General features: G+C 34.7%; 1 protein-coding gene across 5 annotated transcripts in view; it reads left to right on the top strand.

Annotated features, from left to right (window-relative positions):
* The window catches only part of LARP4 (La ribonucleoprotein 4), a 61,606-nt gene that overhangs the window by 25,621 nt on the left and 19,870 nt on the right, over positions 1–16,115 (top strand). For all 5 annotated transcript variants that reach the window (XM_074374887.1, XM_010964277.3, XM_010964278.3 and 2 more), the window contains 2 exons: positions 151–261; positions 1,189–1,242. In XM_074374887.1, coding sequence (XP_074230988.1) covers positions 151–261; positions 1,189–1,242 — 165 coding nt within the window. The remainder of the gene's footprint in view (positions 1–150; positions 262–1,188; positions 1,243–16,115) is intronic.

Raw genomic sequence — 16,115 nt, 5'->3', positions numbered from 1 at the left:
GTTTCAGAGCATCATTCTGCTCAATAGAAAAATGGGCAGAAGACATAAATAGGTAACAGGTAAAGAAATTGAAGGGACCAAAAAACATGAAGAGAAAATAATGCCCATTATTCATGTATTTTCAAAGTTAACTAAAGTTTTTCTTTTTAGGAAGTGAAAGCTTTGTTTAAAAATGAAAACTGCCCCAAGGTGATAAGCTGTGAGTTTGCACACAATAGCAACTGGTATATCACCTTCCAGTCAGACACAGATGCACAACAGGTAAGATGAAAACTTTTCATCTGATTTCAAGTCCTGGTGGTTAAAGAGGTAGTGGTATATTTTAATTGAGAAAATGTGGGCTCCCAGTAATGTTTGTAAAGACTGTTGAGCATCCTATTCAACTTTTTGGTTTTACTTATCAATTAGTTTGCCTTTTGATCATCTTCCTACAGCTTTTTTTAAATTCCAATTTAAGAACAGTTTGGGGGTAATATTTAGCTAGTGGCAGAATGCATGCCTAGCATGCACGAAGTCCTGGGTTAAATTCCCAGTACTTCCATTAAAAAATAAATAAGTAAACTTAGTTACCCTCCCATAAAAATAATTTAAAAAAAAACATTAAAACTGTAAAAAAAATTTTTTTTAGTTGAAAAAAAAAAGAACAGTTTCTTTCCTATCAATAACAGACAATTTAACATGGGGATTGGAAACCATGTACTCAGTAGTTACTGTTTCTAGTACATGGTTAGCCCACAATAAATATATAATTTCCTTTTTGATTGTTGGAATTTTGACATTTTATTCTTAATTGTTATGTCCTATTTAAAGATAAGAGAAGTAATATTCCTTTGAAACAAAAATTTGTCTAATAGCATTTTAAAACCACTCACTTTTTTTTTTCATGTTAGACTGTCTGAACCCATTTTAAAATTGATACATAGTGAAATTTCGAGTCTGTTTTGAATTCTGTGCATTTTTTCCTGTAGTAATCCATAATAGCTAATACACAATAAATGTAAACTATAGCTGAGGTCTTAAATTTTTACTTTTTTCACTCCATATCATCTACATAATGGGTTCAAGTTCAGAATTTTTTATTATTTAGCTTAGAGATAGTTGCTAGTACCAAAATCTCTTGATAGAATAAAGATGGCTTTAGTGAAATGTTTGAATGTTAATGAATGTTCTTTTCTGATTTGTTAACAGGCTTTTAAATACCTGAGAGAAGAAGTTAAAACATTTCAGGGCAAGCCAATCATGGTAAGAAACATTTTTAAGTAGGCCAGCATGAAACAAGAAAGTTTTTGTTGTCTATTAAAGATAGATAACATTTAAAACACATAATGATTTTAAGGAAATTTGTAGCACATATGAAATGCTACTTCAGGAAATTAATTGATAGGACATCAAAATTCTTATTATACAGCAGTTCTTTCCAAAGATAGAACTTCAGACAGCATTAAGTTTTAGTTAGCTGCTGATTGACAACATGTAAGATAATCGTGGATCCCAACATGAGGAGTAGGAATAATTTTTTAGTAACAAAGATAGAAAACATTGTCAGTACTTTCAACCTCATCTCAGTTAACTGTATCACCACATTAATACTGAGCCATTTGGGAACTGTTGATGACACTTGCTGACTGTCTCTACATGTCTAATCTGTTCTCAGATGCCGTGGAATCTGCCTTCAAAACGTCTTTCAATCATTGCCATTGTTTAGGCTTAAACAGTTATCCTTTTAACTGTTACCCCTTCAGCTTCCCCCCCCCATCATAGTCCATTTTCCACACTACTACCAAACCTACAATCTGAAATAGAATCCTAAACGTGCACTTACTTTGACATGCTTCTCATTCCCTATGTAATATAATAATTATTTGTAAATGCAATACACTATCCTTACTAACTTTTATTGAGCTCTTACTTTGTGTTACCAATGTGTGCTCCACGCACTGTGTATATATAGACATATTTAATTCTTACAAGAACCTAATAAGGTAGGTACTCTTTATTTTCTCCATTTTACTGGTAAAGTAAGGCATGAGAGTCACCTACCCAGTTCTATACTAGTAGGTAAAAAACCAGATTGAGAGCTTACATGATTAAGAGGTTCTATGTTAGGCACTCTTCTAAGAACTTGACATATTTAAATCTCATGGTAGCTGTGCGGTAGATGGTATTACATACATTCCATATTACAGATGAAGACACCTGCCAGTTGTCATTCTATTTCCTCTGTCTAGAAAGCTTTTCTCCTTACTATCTCCTTTCCCTGCTTGAGGCTATAAAGATATTCCTGTAGGTCTTCTAACAGCTGTTAAGTTTTATATGTCAAATTTAGGTCTTTGATATATCTGGAATTAATTTGATGTATGGTATGAAATAGGGATCTAATTTCATTTTTTTCCATACATAGAAAGGCATCTGTCTCAACTTATTTGTTAAGTGATCTCTCCTTCCACAACTTGTGTGTGATGTTGTATCTATTCTATCTCTAGTTTACTGAACCAATATCACTGTTTTAATTATAGTTTTATAATACCTTTTTCTTCTTATGCAAGTTCTCCCTCTTTGTTCTTATTTTTTAGGATAATCTTGGTTATTCTTACACCATTACTTTTCTGTATGAATTTTAAAATGTTTGTCTGATAGCAACAAATAGCCTAACAAAAGCCATATTGGAATTAATGGAATTGCATTTAATTTATTGGTTAAACTAGGGACAATTGGCAGTGGTTTTACTCTGCATTATTCAACTTTGTGGTAACTTTATTATGATATATTTTCTCTGTTTAGGCCTGTTATGTTTATTATATCCTTTTGCTTTTTTCATTTCTCATTGGTAACTTAGTGATTTTTTTTTAATGTTATTGTTTGCAGCAACCTTGTTGAACTCCTTTATTATATCTATTGATTTGTTGGGTCTTTTGGATTATCTGCTTGAGAGATCATATTATCTATAGATAATCACTATTCCTTATACCTTCCATTTCTTATAGCTTACTGCTTTTGCTAAGATCTCAGGTATAGTGGTGTGTGTATGTGTGTGTGTGTTTATTTCATCATAAGTAATTTTGTTCTTTGCCATTTTGGTTTTCATTTATGGTTCTTTTGATCAGCCATCGCATAGAAGTGTTCTTGCTAGGAAATTCACATTAATTTTTATACCATTCATTAAAACCAAATGACTTTGGACCCAAAAAGACAGATGTAGGAACAAGCAATCATGTATTCCAGCCCTTGATGCTGCTTTCAGCTTCAAGTCTTTGATCTGGATATGTCACTTACCCCTAAGGTCTTGGTTTGTTTCTTTTTTTTTTTTTAATTGAAATCTAGCTGATTTGCAGTGTTGTATTAGTTTCAGGTGTACAGCATAGGGTTTGTGTGTGTGTGTGTGTGTGTGTGTGTGTGTGTGAAATACACATACATATGTATTTCAGATTCTTTTCCATTATAGGTTATTATAAGATATTGACTATAGTTCCCTGTGCTTACAGGAGGTCCTTGTTGGTTATCTATTTTATATATATTACTGTGTATCTATTAATCCCAAACTCCTAATTTATCCTTACCTCCATCCCCTTTGGTAACCATAAATTTGTTTTCTATGTCTGTGAGTCTATTTCTGTTTTGTAGGTAAGTTCATTTGTATCCTTTTTTTAGATTCCACATATATGTGATATCATATGATAATTTGTTTTTGTCTGACATATTTCACTTAGTCGTTAATGATAATCTCTAGGTCCATCCATGTTGCTGCAAATAGTGTTATTCTTTTTTTGGTTGCATAATAATCCCTTGTGTGTGTATGTTTATCACGTCTTTTTTTATCTATTCATCTGTTGATGGACACTTACGTTGCTTCCTTATCTTGGGTACTGTAAACAGTGCTGCAGTGAATATAAGGGTACATACATGTTTTGGAAGTAGTGTTTTTGATTTCCTTGGGTAAATACCCAGAAGTGAAATTGCTGGATCTTATGGTGGTTAAAAGAATTTCGAGAGGAACCTCCATGCTGTTTTCACAAAGCGACTGTATCAGTTTACAGTTCCATGGTGCTCAAGGGGTCCCTTTCCAAGTTCTATCCAACACTTGTTATTTGTTGTCTTTCTGATGATAGCTATTCAGACAGGTGTCAGGTGATATCTCATTGTGGTTTTCATTTCCATTTCTCTGATGATTAGTGATGTTGAGTGTCTTTTCTGTCTCTGGCCTTCTGTCTTCTTTGGGGAAAAAAAAGTCTGTTTTGGTTCTCTGCCCATTTGTATATGGTGTGAGAACATTGTCCAGTTTGGTTCTTTTGCGTGAAGCTGTACAGTGTTCCCAGCACTATTTAAGAGGCTGTCTTTTTCCCATGTTTATCCTTGCCTTGTTTATCATAGAGTAATAGAACAAATATGCGTGGATTTATTTCTGGTTTCTCTGTTCAGTTCCATGAATCTGTTTGTTTTGTGCTAATACCATACTATTCTGATTATTGTAGCTTTGTAGTATAGTTTGAAATCTGGGAGTGTGATACTTCCAACTCTATTCTTTCTTAGGATTGCTTTGGCTATTCCGTTCATGAGCATAGTATGTCTTTCCATTTGTTTGTGTCTTCAGTTTCATTCATCAATGCCTTGCAGTTTTTTACAGTCATACCTCTTTGGTTAAGATATTTTATTCTTTTTAATGCGGTTATAAATGGGATTGTTTTCTTTCTTTTTCTGATAGTTCATTATTAACATATAGAAATGCAACATATTTATGTTTATTAATGTTATATCCTGCAGCTTTACTGAATTCATTTATTCTAATAGTTTTTTGATAGCATCCTTAGGATTTTCTATATAGTATCATGTCACTTGCAAACAGTGACAGTTTACTTTTTCCTTTCCAATTTGGATTCCTTTTATTTCTTTTTCTTGTTGCTGTGACTAAGACTTCCAATACTATGTTGAATAAAAGTGGTAAGAGTGGGCATCCTTGTCATGTTCCTAATCTTAGTGAAAATGGTTTCAGCTTTTCACCATTGAATATGATGTTGGCTGTGAGTTTGTCATATATGGCCTTTATTATGTTGAGATATGTTCCCTTTGTACTCATGTTGTGAGTTTTTATCTTTAATGTTACATGTTTAATATTGTCAAAAGCTTTTTCTACATCTGTTGAGATGATCATAAGATTTTTACTTTCAGTGTGTTAAAGTGATGTTTCATGTTGATTTGTTTGCAGATATTGAACCATCTTTGATCCCTGAGATAAATCCTACTCGATCATGATGTGTGATCCTTTTAATGTATTGTTGAATTCTGTTTGCTAATATTTTATTGAGGATTTTGCGTCTGTGTTCATCAGTGATATTGGCCTGTAGTTTTCTTTTTTTGTGTGGTATCTGTGTAATTTTGGTATCTGGCTAATGCTGGCCTCATAAGTTCAGAAGCATTCTTCAGCTTTTTGCAATAGTTTGAGAAGTATACAAAACACTTCTAAGGATTTTGTAGAATTTATCTGTGTAGCTGTCTGGTCCTAGACTTTTTATTTGTTCAGTTTTAAATTACTGATTCAGTTTAATCACTGATAATCAGTCTGTTCATATTTTCTATTTCCTCCTGTTTGAACCTTGGGAATTGTCTATTTCTAGGAATTTATCCATTTCTTCTAGGTTGTCCGTTTTATTAGCATCTGATTGTTCTTATTAATTTCTTATACTCCTTTGTATTTCTGTAGTGTCAGTTATAACAACCTCTCTTTTGTTTCTGATTTTATTTATTTGCTCTCTTTTTTCCTTGTTGAGTCTGGCTAAAGGTCTATCAATTTTGTTTATCTTTTCAAAGAACCAGCTCTTGGTTTTATTGACCTCTTCTGTTTGTTTGTTCATTTTTTAGTTTCTTTTTCATTGATTTCCACTCTGATCTGTGTTACTTCTTTTTCTTCTAACTTTAGGTTTTGTTTATTCTTTTTCTAGTTCCTTTAGGTGTAAGGTTAGATGGTTTATTTGAGGTTTTTGTTTGTTTGTTTGTTTGTTTGTTTGTTTCCTTGAGTTGGCATCCCTTTTAGAACTGCTTTTGCTACATCCCCTAGATTTTTTTTTTCCACTTTCAAGGTATTTTTAAAATTTTCTCTTTGACTTTATCAGTGAACCATTGATTGATCATAGGAGATTGCTTAGACTCCATTTGTTTGCGTTTTTTCCTGGTCTCATTCCGTTGTGGTCACAAAAGATGCTCAGTGTGATTTTAATCTTCTTAAATTCATTAAGAGCTGTTTTGTGGCCTAGCATATGATCTGTCCTAGAGAATGTTCCATGTGTACCTGAAAAGAATGTGTATTTTGCTGTTTTGGGTGAAATGTTCTGTTTATATCCATTAGTTTCATCTAATCTAATCTGTCAGTTAAGGTCAGTATTTCCTTATTTATTTTCTATCTGGATGATCTCTTCACTGATGTTAATTGGGGCATTAAAATCCCTTACTGTTATTGTCTTACTGTCACTTCCTCCCTTTATTTTTTAAATGCAAGGTTTTTATTCTTTTTTAATAGAAGTATAGTCAATTTACAATGTTGTATTAGTTTCTGGTGTACCACATAGTGAGTTGGTTATACATATATCTATATTTCTTTTCCTACTTTTCATTACATGCTATTACAAGATACTGAATATAGTTCTCTGTGCTTTACAATAGAACCTTGTTTAATTTCTCCTTTTATATTTGTTAATATTTTCTTTATGTGTCCCATTGCCCCTGTGTGGGGTGCATATGTATGTACAGTTGTTATACGTTCTGGTTGGCTTAATCCCTTTATCATTACATCATGTCCTTTGTCTCTTGCAGTATTTGTTTTAAAGCCTACTTTGTCTGATACAAGTATTGCTATCTCACCCTTCTTTTCATCTTTATTTGCATGGAATACCCTTTCCTGTCCCCTCACCTTCAGTCTATGTGTGCCTTTAGATCTGAAGTGAGTCTTTTGTCAACAGCATATATATGGGCTTTGTTTTTGTATCCATTCAACCACTCTGTGCCTTTTGATTGGAGCACTTTGTCCAATTACATTTAAAGTAATTATTGATAGTGTGCTCATTGCCACTTTTTAAATTATTTTCTGTTTCTTTTTGTAATAATTTTTTGTTCCTCTCTTACTGACTTCCCTTGTGATTTGATGACTGCCATTAATGTTATGTCATGTTTGGGTGTCTTTTTCTTTATTGTGTATATATTATAGGTTTTTTGTGGTTACCATGAGGTTCATATATTACCGCCTACGTGTTTGTTAAGTTGACAGTCTATTAAATTCAAATGCATCTAACAGCTGTTTTAGTTCCCCCTCTCCCCTGCAACATGTTTTTGACATCATATTTTTACCTTTCCTTTCTTTTTCTTTTTTTAGTGTTATCCATTAACTACTTATTGTGGATATACATGATTTTTACTGCTTTTCTCTTTTTAACCTTCCTACTAGCATTATAAGAATGGTTGATCTACTCCCTTTACTGTATGTTTTACCTTTACCAGTGAGATTTTTTTCCTTTTATAAGTTTTATATTTCTAGTAGTGGCCTTTTGTTTTCCACTTAGAGGAGTCCCTTTTAACATTTCTTGTAAAGCCAGTTTCTTGGTGTTGAACTTTTAAACTTTTCTGAAACTATCTTTCCTTCAAATCTGAATGAAACCTTTTTAGGTAGAGTGTTCTTGGTTGTAGGTTTTCCTTTCATAACTTGAATATGTCATGTTGCTCCCTTCTGGCCTGCAAAGTTTCTGCTGAAAAGTCATCTATTAGTCTTACAGGGAGTTCCGTTGTATATGACTAGTTGCTTTTCTCTTGCAGCTTTTACGATTTTCTATAATTTTTGCTCTTTCATTATAGTGTCTTTTTGTGGACCTCTTTGGGTTCATCTTGTTTGAAATTGTCTATGCTTCCTGGGCCCATATGTCTTTGTCCTTCCCCAGGTTAGGGAAGTTTTCAGCTATTATTCTTCATATAGGTTCTCTGCCTGTTTCTCTCTCTTTTCCTCTGGGACCTCTAGAATGTGCATGTTAGTACAGTTGATGTTGTTGCAGGGATAGGTTAAGCTGTCTTCATTTTTTAAAATTCTTTTTTCTGTTCAGCATGGATTTCCACTACTTTGTCTTCCAGATCACTGATCTGTTCCTCTGTATTATCTAATGTACTGTTGATTATTACTTCTAGTGATATTTAAATTTCATTTAGGGTATTCTTCTGTTCTGCTTGTTTCTTCTTTATATTTTCTAGCTTTCTGTTGAAATTCTCAATGTATTCATCCATTTTTCTCCCAAGTTTGGTAAGCATACTTTATAATCATTTTGAACACTTTATCAGTAGATTGCTTATCTTCACTTGGTATTGTTCTTTTTCTGAGATTATGTCTTGCTCCTTTTTTGGGAACATACTCCTCTGTCTCCTCATTCTTCCCCATTGTCTATGTATATTTCTGTGTTAAGTAGGTTGGTTTTGTTTTCTGATCTTGGAGGAATGGCTTTATTTATGTAGAAGACATCCTGTGTGGCCCAGCAGCACACTCCCCTCTTGTCACCAGAGGTACATACTCTACAGAATGTCCCCTATGTAGGCTGCATGTGTCCTTCTGTTGTGGCAGGGCCGGCTACTGTGGGTGTGTTGGTCTGCAAGGCTGGCCCCTGGCCCTGTTGGCTGCAAGGTCATGCCTTGTGTGGTGGCTGTGGACCCACTGGAGGATAGGGTAGGGTAGGCTTCCTGAACAGTTGGCTGCACTGCCTGAGGTTGGTGGGGGCTCTCTACAGCCCACTGTAACATGGAACTGGGTTCATGCAGGACTGTCTTGTGTGGCAGGGCAGGGATGGGGTGTGTGGGGCCGTTGGGGACCTGCTGGTGGGTCCCTGGCCTTGTAGACTAGGATAGTTGCAAAATGATGCTTACTAATATTAATGTTATCATAGTAGAAAGAAATCCCAAAAGTGGCTGCCACCACTGTCTCTGTCCTTAAAGGGAATTCCAGCTACTTCCTCCTCCTCCAAGAGGCTCGCCAAGATCAGCAAGTGGGTCTGACCCAAGCTCATTTCAAACTATTGCCTCTGGGCTGGGACTTGGAGCTTGTGGGGTTTACATACACCTTTTAAGAGTAGAGTTTCTGTTTCATACAGCCCTCTGGCTGGCAGTACACAAGCCCTGTTGACCTTTAAAGCCAGACCTTCTGGGGTTTCGTCTTTCTGTCGTAGGACCCCTCCAGGCTGAGGAGCCGAATGTGGGCTTTGGACCCCTTGCTTCTTGGGAAGGACCTCTACAATTGTGATATTATATTCCTCCTGTTTGTGGGTCACCAACCTGGAGGTTTTTGGTCCTGACTATGCTACATTTCTACTCCATTGACTCATCTCATTATGGTTTCTTCTTTATGTCTTTAGTTATGGAAAATCTTTTCTGCTAGTCTTCAGGCTAGATACTCAGTCTGTAGGTTTTTGCAAATTTGGTGTGTCTTGGGAGGAGCTTATTTCTGAGCTTGCTATTTCCATTTTAATTAAGATATATATCTGTGTATCTATATATAGATACATAGATACATATCTCTGTCTGTATTTTTCCCAGTACCACACTATTACAATTACTGTAGCTTTGCAAAGATTTGAAAATGAGAAATACTGAACTCTTCAATTTTACTATCCTTATAAAAAATTCTTTTTAGGGTGTTCAAGGCCACTTGAAATTTCATGTGAATTTTAGGTTGGAGTTTTCTGTTTCTCCAAACAAATGCCATTGGTATTTTGATAGTACATGAAGTATGTATATTATTTGGGTATTATTGTCATCTTAACAGTATTAAGTCTTCTAACCCATAAACATGAGATTTCATTATATTTATTTAGGTCTTTGATTTCTTTCAGCAATTTATTGTAGTTTTCCGTGTATAGGTCTTGGTTAAATTTATTCCTGGGTATTTTATTCTTTTGATGCTGTTGTGAATGGAATTTTCTTAATTTTCTTTTCAGGGTGTTCATCCCTAGTGTATAAAATACAACCATTTTTGAGTGTTGATTTTGTATCATGCATGTTTGCTGTAGTTGTGGATTAGAGCTGACCTTTTTGTTGGGGAGGGAGTATCAGTTTTTTAAGGATTTTCTACTTGCAAGATCATGTCATCTACAAACAGATGGTTTTACTTCTCCTTTCTAGTTTGGATGTCTTTTATTACTTTTTCTTGCCTTTTTGTTCTGTCTAGAACTTCCAATACTATGTTGAATGAAGTAGCAAAAGTGGGCATTCTTGTCATATTCCTGACCTTAAAGGAAAACTGTTCATCTTTTACCATTGAGTGTGATATTAACTATGTGCTTTTCACATACAGCCTTTGTCATGTTGATGAAGTTCCCTTCCTTTCTCAGTTTGAGTGTTTTTATCAGGAAGCTGTTGAATTTTGTGAAATCTTTTCAGATGATCACATGTGTTTTTTCCCTTTGTTCTATTAGTGTGATCTATTATAATGATTTCTTAATTTGAACCACTCCTTCATATGAGGGGTAAACCCCACTTTGTCAAGATGTATACTCCTTTTAACTGCTGATAGGTTGGCTTTATAGTATTTTTTTGTGGACTTTTAAAAATCCCTATTCATAAGGGATTTTAGCCAATATTGTGTTTATTGTTTTTTCTTACAGTTGTCGTCTGTTTATCAGAGTAATACTTGCCTCAAAGAAAAAGTTAAGAAATGTTCCCTCCTCTTCAATTTTTTTTTGAAAGAATTTGAGAAGGATTGGTGTTGATTCCTCTTTGAAATTTTAAAATCACTGATTCAGTCTCCCTACTTAAAGGTGTATATTTCTACTTAATTTGGGGTCAGTTGTGGTAGTTGTGTAAGTATCTGTTTCATCTAGGCTATTCATATGTTGACCTGTGTTTTGTTTTTGCTCTTCTCTTGTATTTTATTTCTGTAAAGTCGGTATTTGTGTCTGATTTTTTAAATTTTTCATTTCTGATTTAGGAATTGAAATCTAGCTAAAGGATTGTTCATTTTCTTGATCTTTTCAAAGAACCACCTCTCAGTTTCATTGATTTTCCTCTGTCGTTTTTCTGTTCTTTATCTCCATTCTAATCCTTATTTCCTCCTACTGCTACCTTTGGTTTTAGTTTGTGCCTTTTCAGTTTTTAAGGTGGTAGCTTTGATTATTGGTTTGAGATCATTCTTTTTTAACACAGGTGCTTACAGCTATAAATTTCTCTCTTGGCAGTGATTTCATTACATCAGTAAGTTCTGATATATTGTGTTCTTGTTTTCATTCATCTGAAGTTATTTTTGAATTTATCTTGTGATTTCATCTTTGACTCATTTTTAAGAACATGTGTTGTTTAATTTCCACATGTTTGTGAATTTCTCAGTTTTTCTTCTGTCACTATTTCTAGTTTCATTCCGTTTTGGTCAGAGAAGATACTTTGTATGATTTCAGCTTTTCAAAATTTATTAAAACCTGTTCTGGGTATGAGGTTTGTCAGAGAATGTTTCACATACACTTGAGAAAAATGTACTCTGGTGTTGAGAGTAGTGTCTGTTAAGTCACATTGGTTTGCAGTGTCATTCAAGTTTTCTATTTGTTTATTGCTTTTCTGTTTTGTCATTCATTATTGAAAGTGGCTTATTGAAGTCTCTATTATTGCAGAACTGTCTGTCCTTTCGATTCTGTCAGGTTTTGCTTTATGTATTTTAGGGCTTTGTTGGTAGTTGCATATATATTTATGATTGTTTCATCTTTTTTGCTGGATTGAACTTTCTGTCAATATATAATCTCCTTTTCTCTTGTAACCTTTTTTGACATAAAGTCTATTTTACCTAATTATAATACAGTCATTTTAGGTGTATTTTGGTTCAGTTTGCTTGGAATATCCTTTTCAATTCTGTAGTTTCAGTGTCTTTGAATCTAAAATGAATCTCTCACAGACAGCATATGGATGGATCCTGTTTTTTTGTTCATCCTACCAATCTCTGCCTCTTTTTCCCCCCCAGTCTCTGCCTTTTAAGAGGAGAGTTTAAACCATTTACATTTAAAGTTATTACTATCAGTAAGGTTATTTCTGCCATTTAGGTGTTTGTTTTCTGTGTGTCTTACATGTCTTTTTTCCCTCAATTTTTCCATTATTGTCTGTTTTTGAGTTTTTGTAGCATACCAATTTTGTTTTCCTTTCCTATTCTGTGTATTTTTTTAAAGTTTTTTTTTAAGTGTTTCTTTTGGTGGTTACGATTTATATCTTAAATTTATTTATAACAACCTCATTGAATAGTACCAACTTAGTTTCAATAGTGTACAAATTCTCTGTTCCTGTACTGCTCTGTCCTTCCCTTTTTAATACTCTTATTGTCACAGATTACATCTTTATGCATGTGTGCCCAGTGATATCAATTTGTATTATTTTATTTATTTCCCTTTTGAATCATACTAGGAAAAAGAGGAGTCATGCCAAAAGTGCAGTTGGCTCTTCATATTTATGTTTCCTTCAATCAGTCCCCTGTGGATACTGGGCGACAACTGTACAATAATATTTTTTTAATTTACCTATGTAATTACTAGTAGTCTTTATTTCTTCTTATAGCTTTGAGTTATTGTCTGGTATGTTTTCATTTCTCCTTGAACAACTCCCATTAGCATTTCTTGGGTAGATGTGCTGATTCCTTTTTAGCATTTTTCCTGATTGCTCTTAGGTTTGTTCATGGTTTCCTTTAACTCTTTGAACATACTTAAAATAGTTGACTTAACATCTTTAGCCAATAATTTTACTGACTGAGCTTCCCCAGGATGGTTTCTAGCAAATTCTTTCTCGCTCTTCAAATATTACTGATCTTTTGCTTGTTGAGGGGTGTAGCTATTCATTTGTGACTTCTCTAAAACTATTTTTGCTAAGTGTATATTCCTTGCTATTTCTGGGTCACTGAAGTTTCCATTCCATCATTTCTGCATTCAGCCTGTGACTTGCAGAGATTTCCATAAATGTCTGGCTCTGGGGAGGATAGTGTTGGTGGTGAAGGGTTTTATCCCTTCAAATCTCCTGATCGATGTTGCCAGGGGAATCTGCTGCCATGAAGAGGGCCAAAACTAAGGCAAGCATGGACACTGGTTCCTCAGGGCTCCACCAGACCAACCACAGTGCACTCCAGAATTTTGAAGGGCAGAGTCCACATTATGTGCCTTGGCACCAGCCAGCCATTCCAGGAACACAGGCCACTGAAAGAGGTGTGGATGGTAGCATACTGCTCACTTAGGAAAGATCAGCAGCCTCTCCCTTTGTCAAGCACTCACCTAGTTTATTGTAAATGTTCATGCACTGTTTTCTTGCTTAATTATCGAATTAATGGAGGCACCTACACATAAAGCGTATTCTGCTGTTTTACCAGTGTTTTGTTGTTGTTTATATGTACAAAAATAATTTTAGGATAAACTAGAAATAAAATATCTATATCAAAGAGTGTATGTGTTTATTTAATAGATAAAACAAATTTAGTGTTTCTGATTTCTTTAAAATTTCCTGTAGTTGATTCTCTGATTTTTCTATTTATGTTTTTGGCTCTTTTTCTAGTAAATATTTACTAATTTACATGAGTTCTTAGAGATTAGTCTTCTTGTCAGATATAACTATTTATATTGTCATTGTGTTTGTGATATTTCTGGGGAAATCTGTTTTTTTGTAGCAAGATTGTCAAATTGGTAAGTCTCCTAAGGTAGCTTTCTCCAAGAAAAATTCTGTTTTTTAATCAACTTTCTTGAGGTAGAGTTTACATACAATAAAATGTACTCATTTGAACATTTAGTTTTGGCAATTTTATGCACTGTTGTTTTCTCAGCCAGTCCCTCCACCATCTCCAATATCCATCCCAGGCAATTATCTGCTTTCTGCCACTATAGGTTTGTTTTTTTCTGTAATTTTGTATGAGTGAAACCATACAGTATGTTCTCTTTTGTGCCTGACTTCTTTCACTCACCATAATTATTTTTAGTAAACCATATTGTTGGATGTGTTGGTAGTTCATTCTTTTTTACTGTTGAATATTCTAGTGTAGAAATACACAGGCGTACTTTGGAGATACAGAGGATTCGATTCTAGACCACTGCAAAAGGAGAGTCACTTGAATTTTTTGGTTTCCCAGTGTTTATGAAAGTTATGTTTATACTAGACTGTAGCCTGCTGAGTATTCAATAGCAGTGTGTCTTAAAAAACAAAAAAGTACATACCTTAATTTAAAACTACTTAGTAAAAAATGCTAACCATCACCTGCATCTTCAGCAACTCATGTTTTTGCCAATGGAGGATCTTGCTTTGATGTTGATGGAGCAGGGTGGTGGTTGCTGAAGCTTGGGGTGATTGTTGCAGTTTCTTAAAATAAAACAACAATGACGTTTGCTGCGTTGACTGACTTGTCCTTTCACAAACAATTTCTCTGTAGCACACAGTGCTATTTGATAGCATCTTACCCATATTAGAACTTCTTTTAAAATAGAAGTCAGTCCTTTCAAACCCTGCTGCTGCTTTATCAGTTAAGTTTATGTAATATTCTAAATCCTTTGTTATCATTCAGCAGTCTTCCTAGCATCTTACCAGGAGTAGATTCTATCTCAGGAAACCATTTTCTCTACTCATACATAAGAAGCAATTCCTCATCTGTTCAAATTTCATCATGAGATTACAGCAATTCAGTTACATATTTGGGCTCCACTTCTAAGTCTAGTTATCTTGCTATTGCCACCACATCTGCAGTTAACTTCCTCCACTCAAGTCCTTTGAACTGCTCAAAGTTATCCAAGAAGGTTGGAATCAGCTTCTCCCAAATTCCTGTTAATGTTGGTATCTTGCTCTCTTTCCATAAATTACGAATGTTCTTAATAGCATCTGGAATGGTAAATTCTTTCCAGAAGGTTTTCAATTAACTGCCTAGATCCATCAGAGGAATCATTATATATGACAGCTATTCTGTAGCCTTACAAAATGTGTTTTTTAAATAATATGACTTGAAAGCTGAAATTACTCCTTGATCCATGTTCTATAGAGTGGATATTATGTTAACAGGCATGAAAACAACATGAATCACTTTACATGTTCATCAGAGTGCTTGGGTGACCGGGTATATTGCCAAAGAGCAGTAGTGTTTTGAAAGGAATCTTTTTTTCTGAGCAGTAGATCTTGACAGTAGGCCTACAATATTTAGTAAATTGTATTGTCAACAAGTGTGCTGTCACCTAAGCTTTGTTATTTCATTGATAGAACACAGGTACCGTAGATTTAGTATAATTCTGAAGGACCAAAGGATTTTTGGAATGGTAAATGAGCACTGGCTTCTACTCAGTCACCAGCTGCATTAGCCCCTTAGAAGAGTCAGCCTGTCCTTGGAAGCTTTGAAACCTTGAAGCCAGGCATTAACTTTAGTCCTAAGTAGCATCTTCTTCCAATATAAATAAGACTGTTTTGTCTCCATTGAAAATCTGTTGTTTAGCCACCTTCATTGCTTATTTTACCTAGATCTTTTGAATAATTTGCTGCAGCTTCTACATCAGCACTTGCTGCTCTACCTTGCACTTTGATGTTAACGGAGACGACGACTTTCCTTAAAACTACATGAGCCAATCTCTGCTAGCTTCAAACTTTTCTTCTGCAGCTTTTTCACCTCTCTCAACTTCCTAAAATTGAAGAGAATTAGGCCCTTGCTCTGGAATAAGCTTTTGCTTACGGGAATGTTGTGGCTTGATTTGATCTTCTGTCCAGACCACTGAAACTCTCTCAGTATTAGCAGTAAGGCTGTTTGGCTTTCTTATCATTTGTGTGTTCACTGGAGTAACACTTTAAATTATCGTTTAAGAACTTTCCTTTGCATTCACAATTAGGCTTAACTGTTTAGTGCGTGAGACATAGCTTTCAGCCTGTCTTAGCTTTTGGCATGCCTTCTGCACTAAGCTTAATCATTTTTGACCATTTTAGGGTTATTAATTGGCCTAATTTCAATATTACTGTGTCTCAGGTAATAGGGGAAACCCAGGGAGAGGGAGAGAAATGGGCAAACTGCCTGTTAGTGGAGTAGTCAGAAAGCATACATTTATTGATTAAGCTTGTTGCCTTATGTGGGCATGGTTTATGGCACCCAAAAACAATTGCAATAATAATATCAAAGATCATAACAAATA

This window comes from Camelus bactrianus, chromosome 12, assembly GCF_048773025.1.
Source record: "Camelus bactrianus isolate YW-2024 breed Bactrian camel chromosome 12, ASM4877302v1, whole genome shotgun sequence".
Taxonomy (NCBI): Eukaryota; Metazoa; Chordata; class Mammalia; order Artiodactyla; family Camelidae; genus Camelus; species Camelus bactrianus.
The sequence above is the reverse complement of the archived record's forward strand: the minus strand, read 5'-3'. Positions and strand labels throughout refer to the sequence as shown.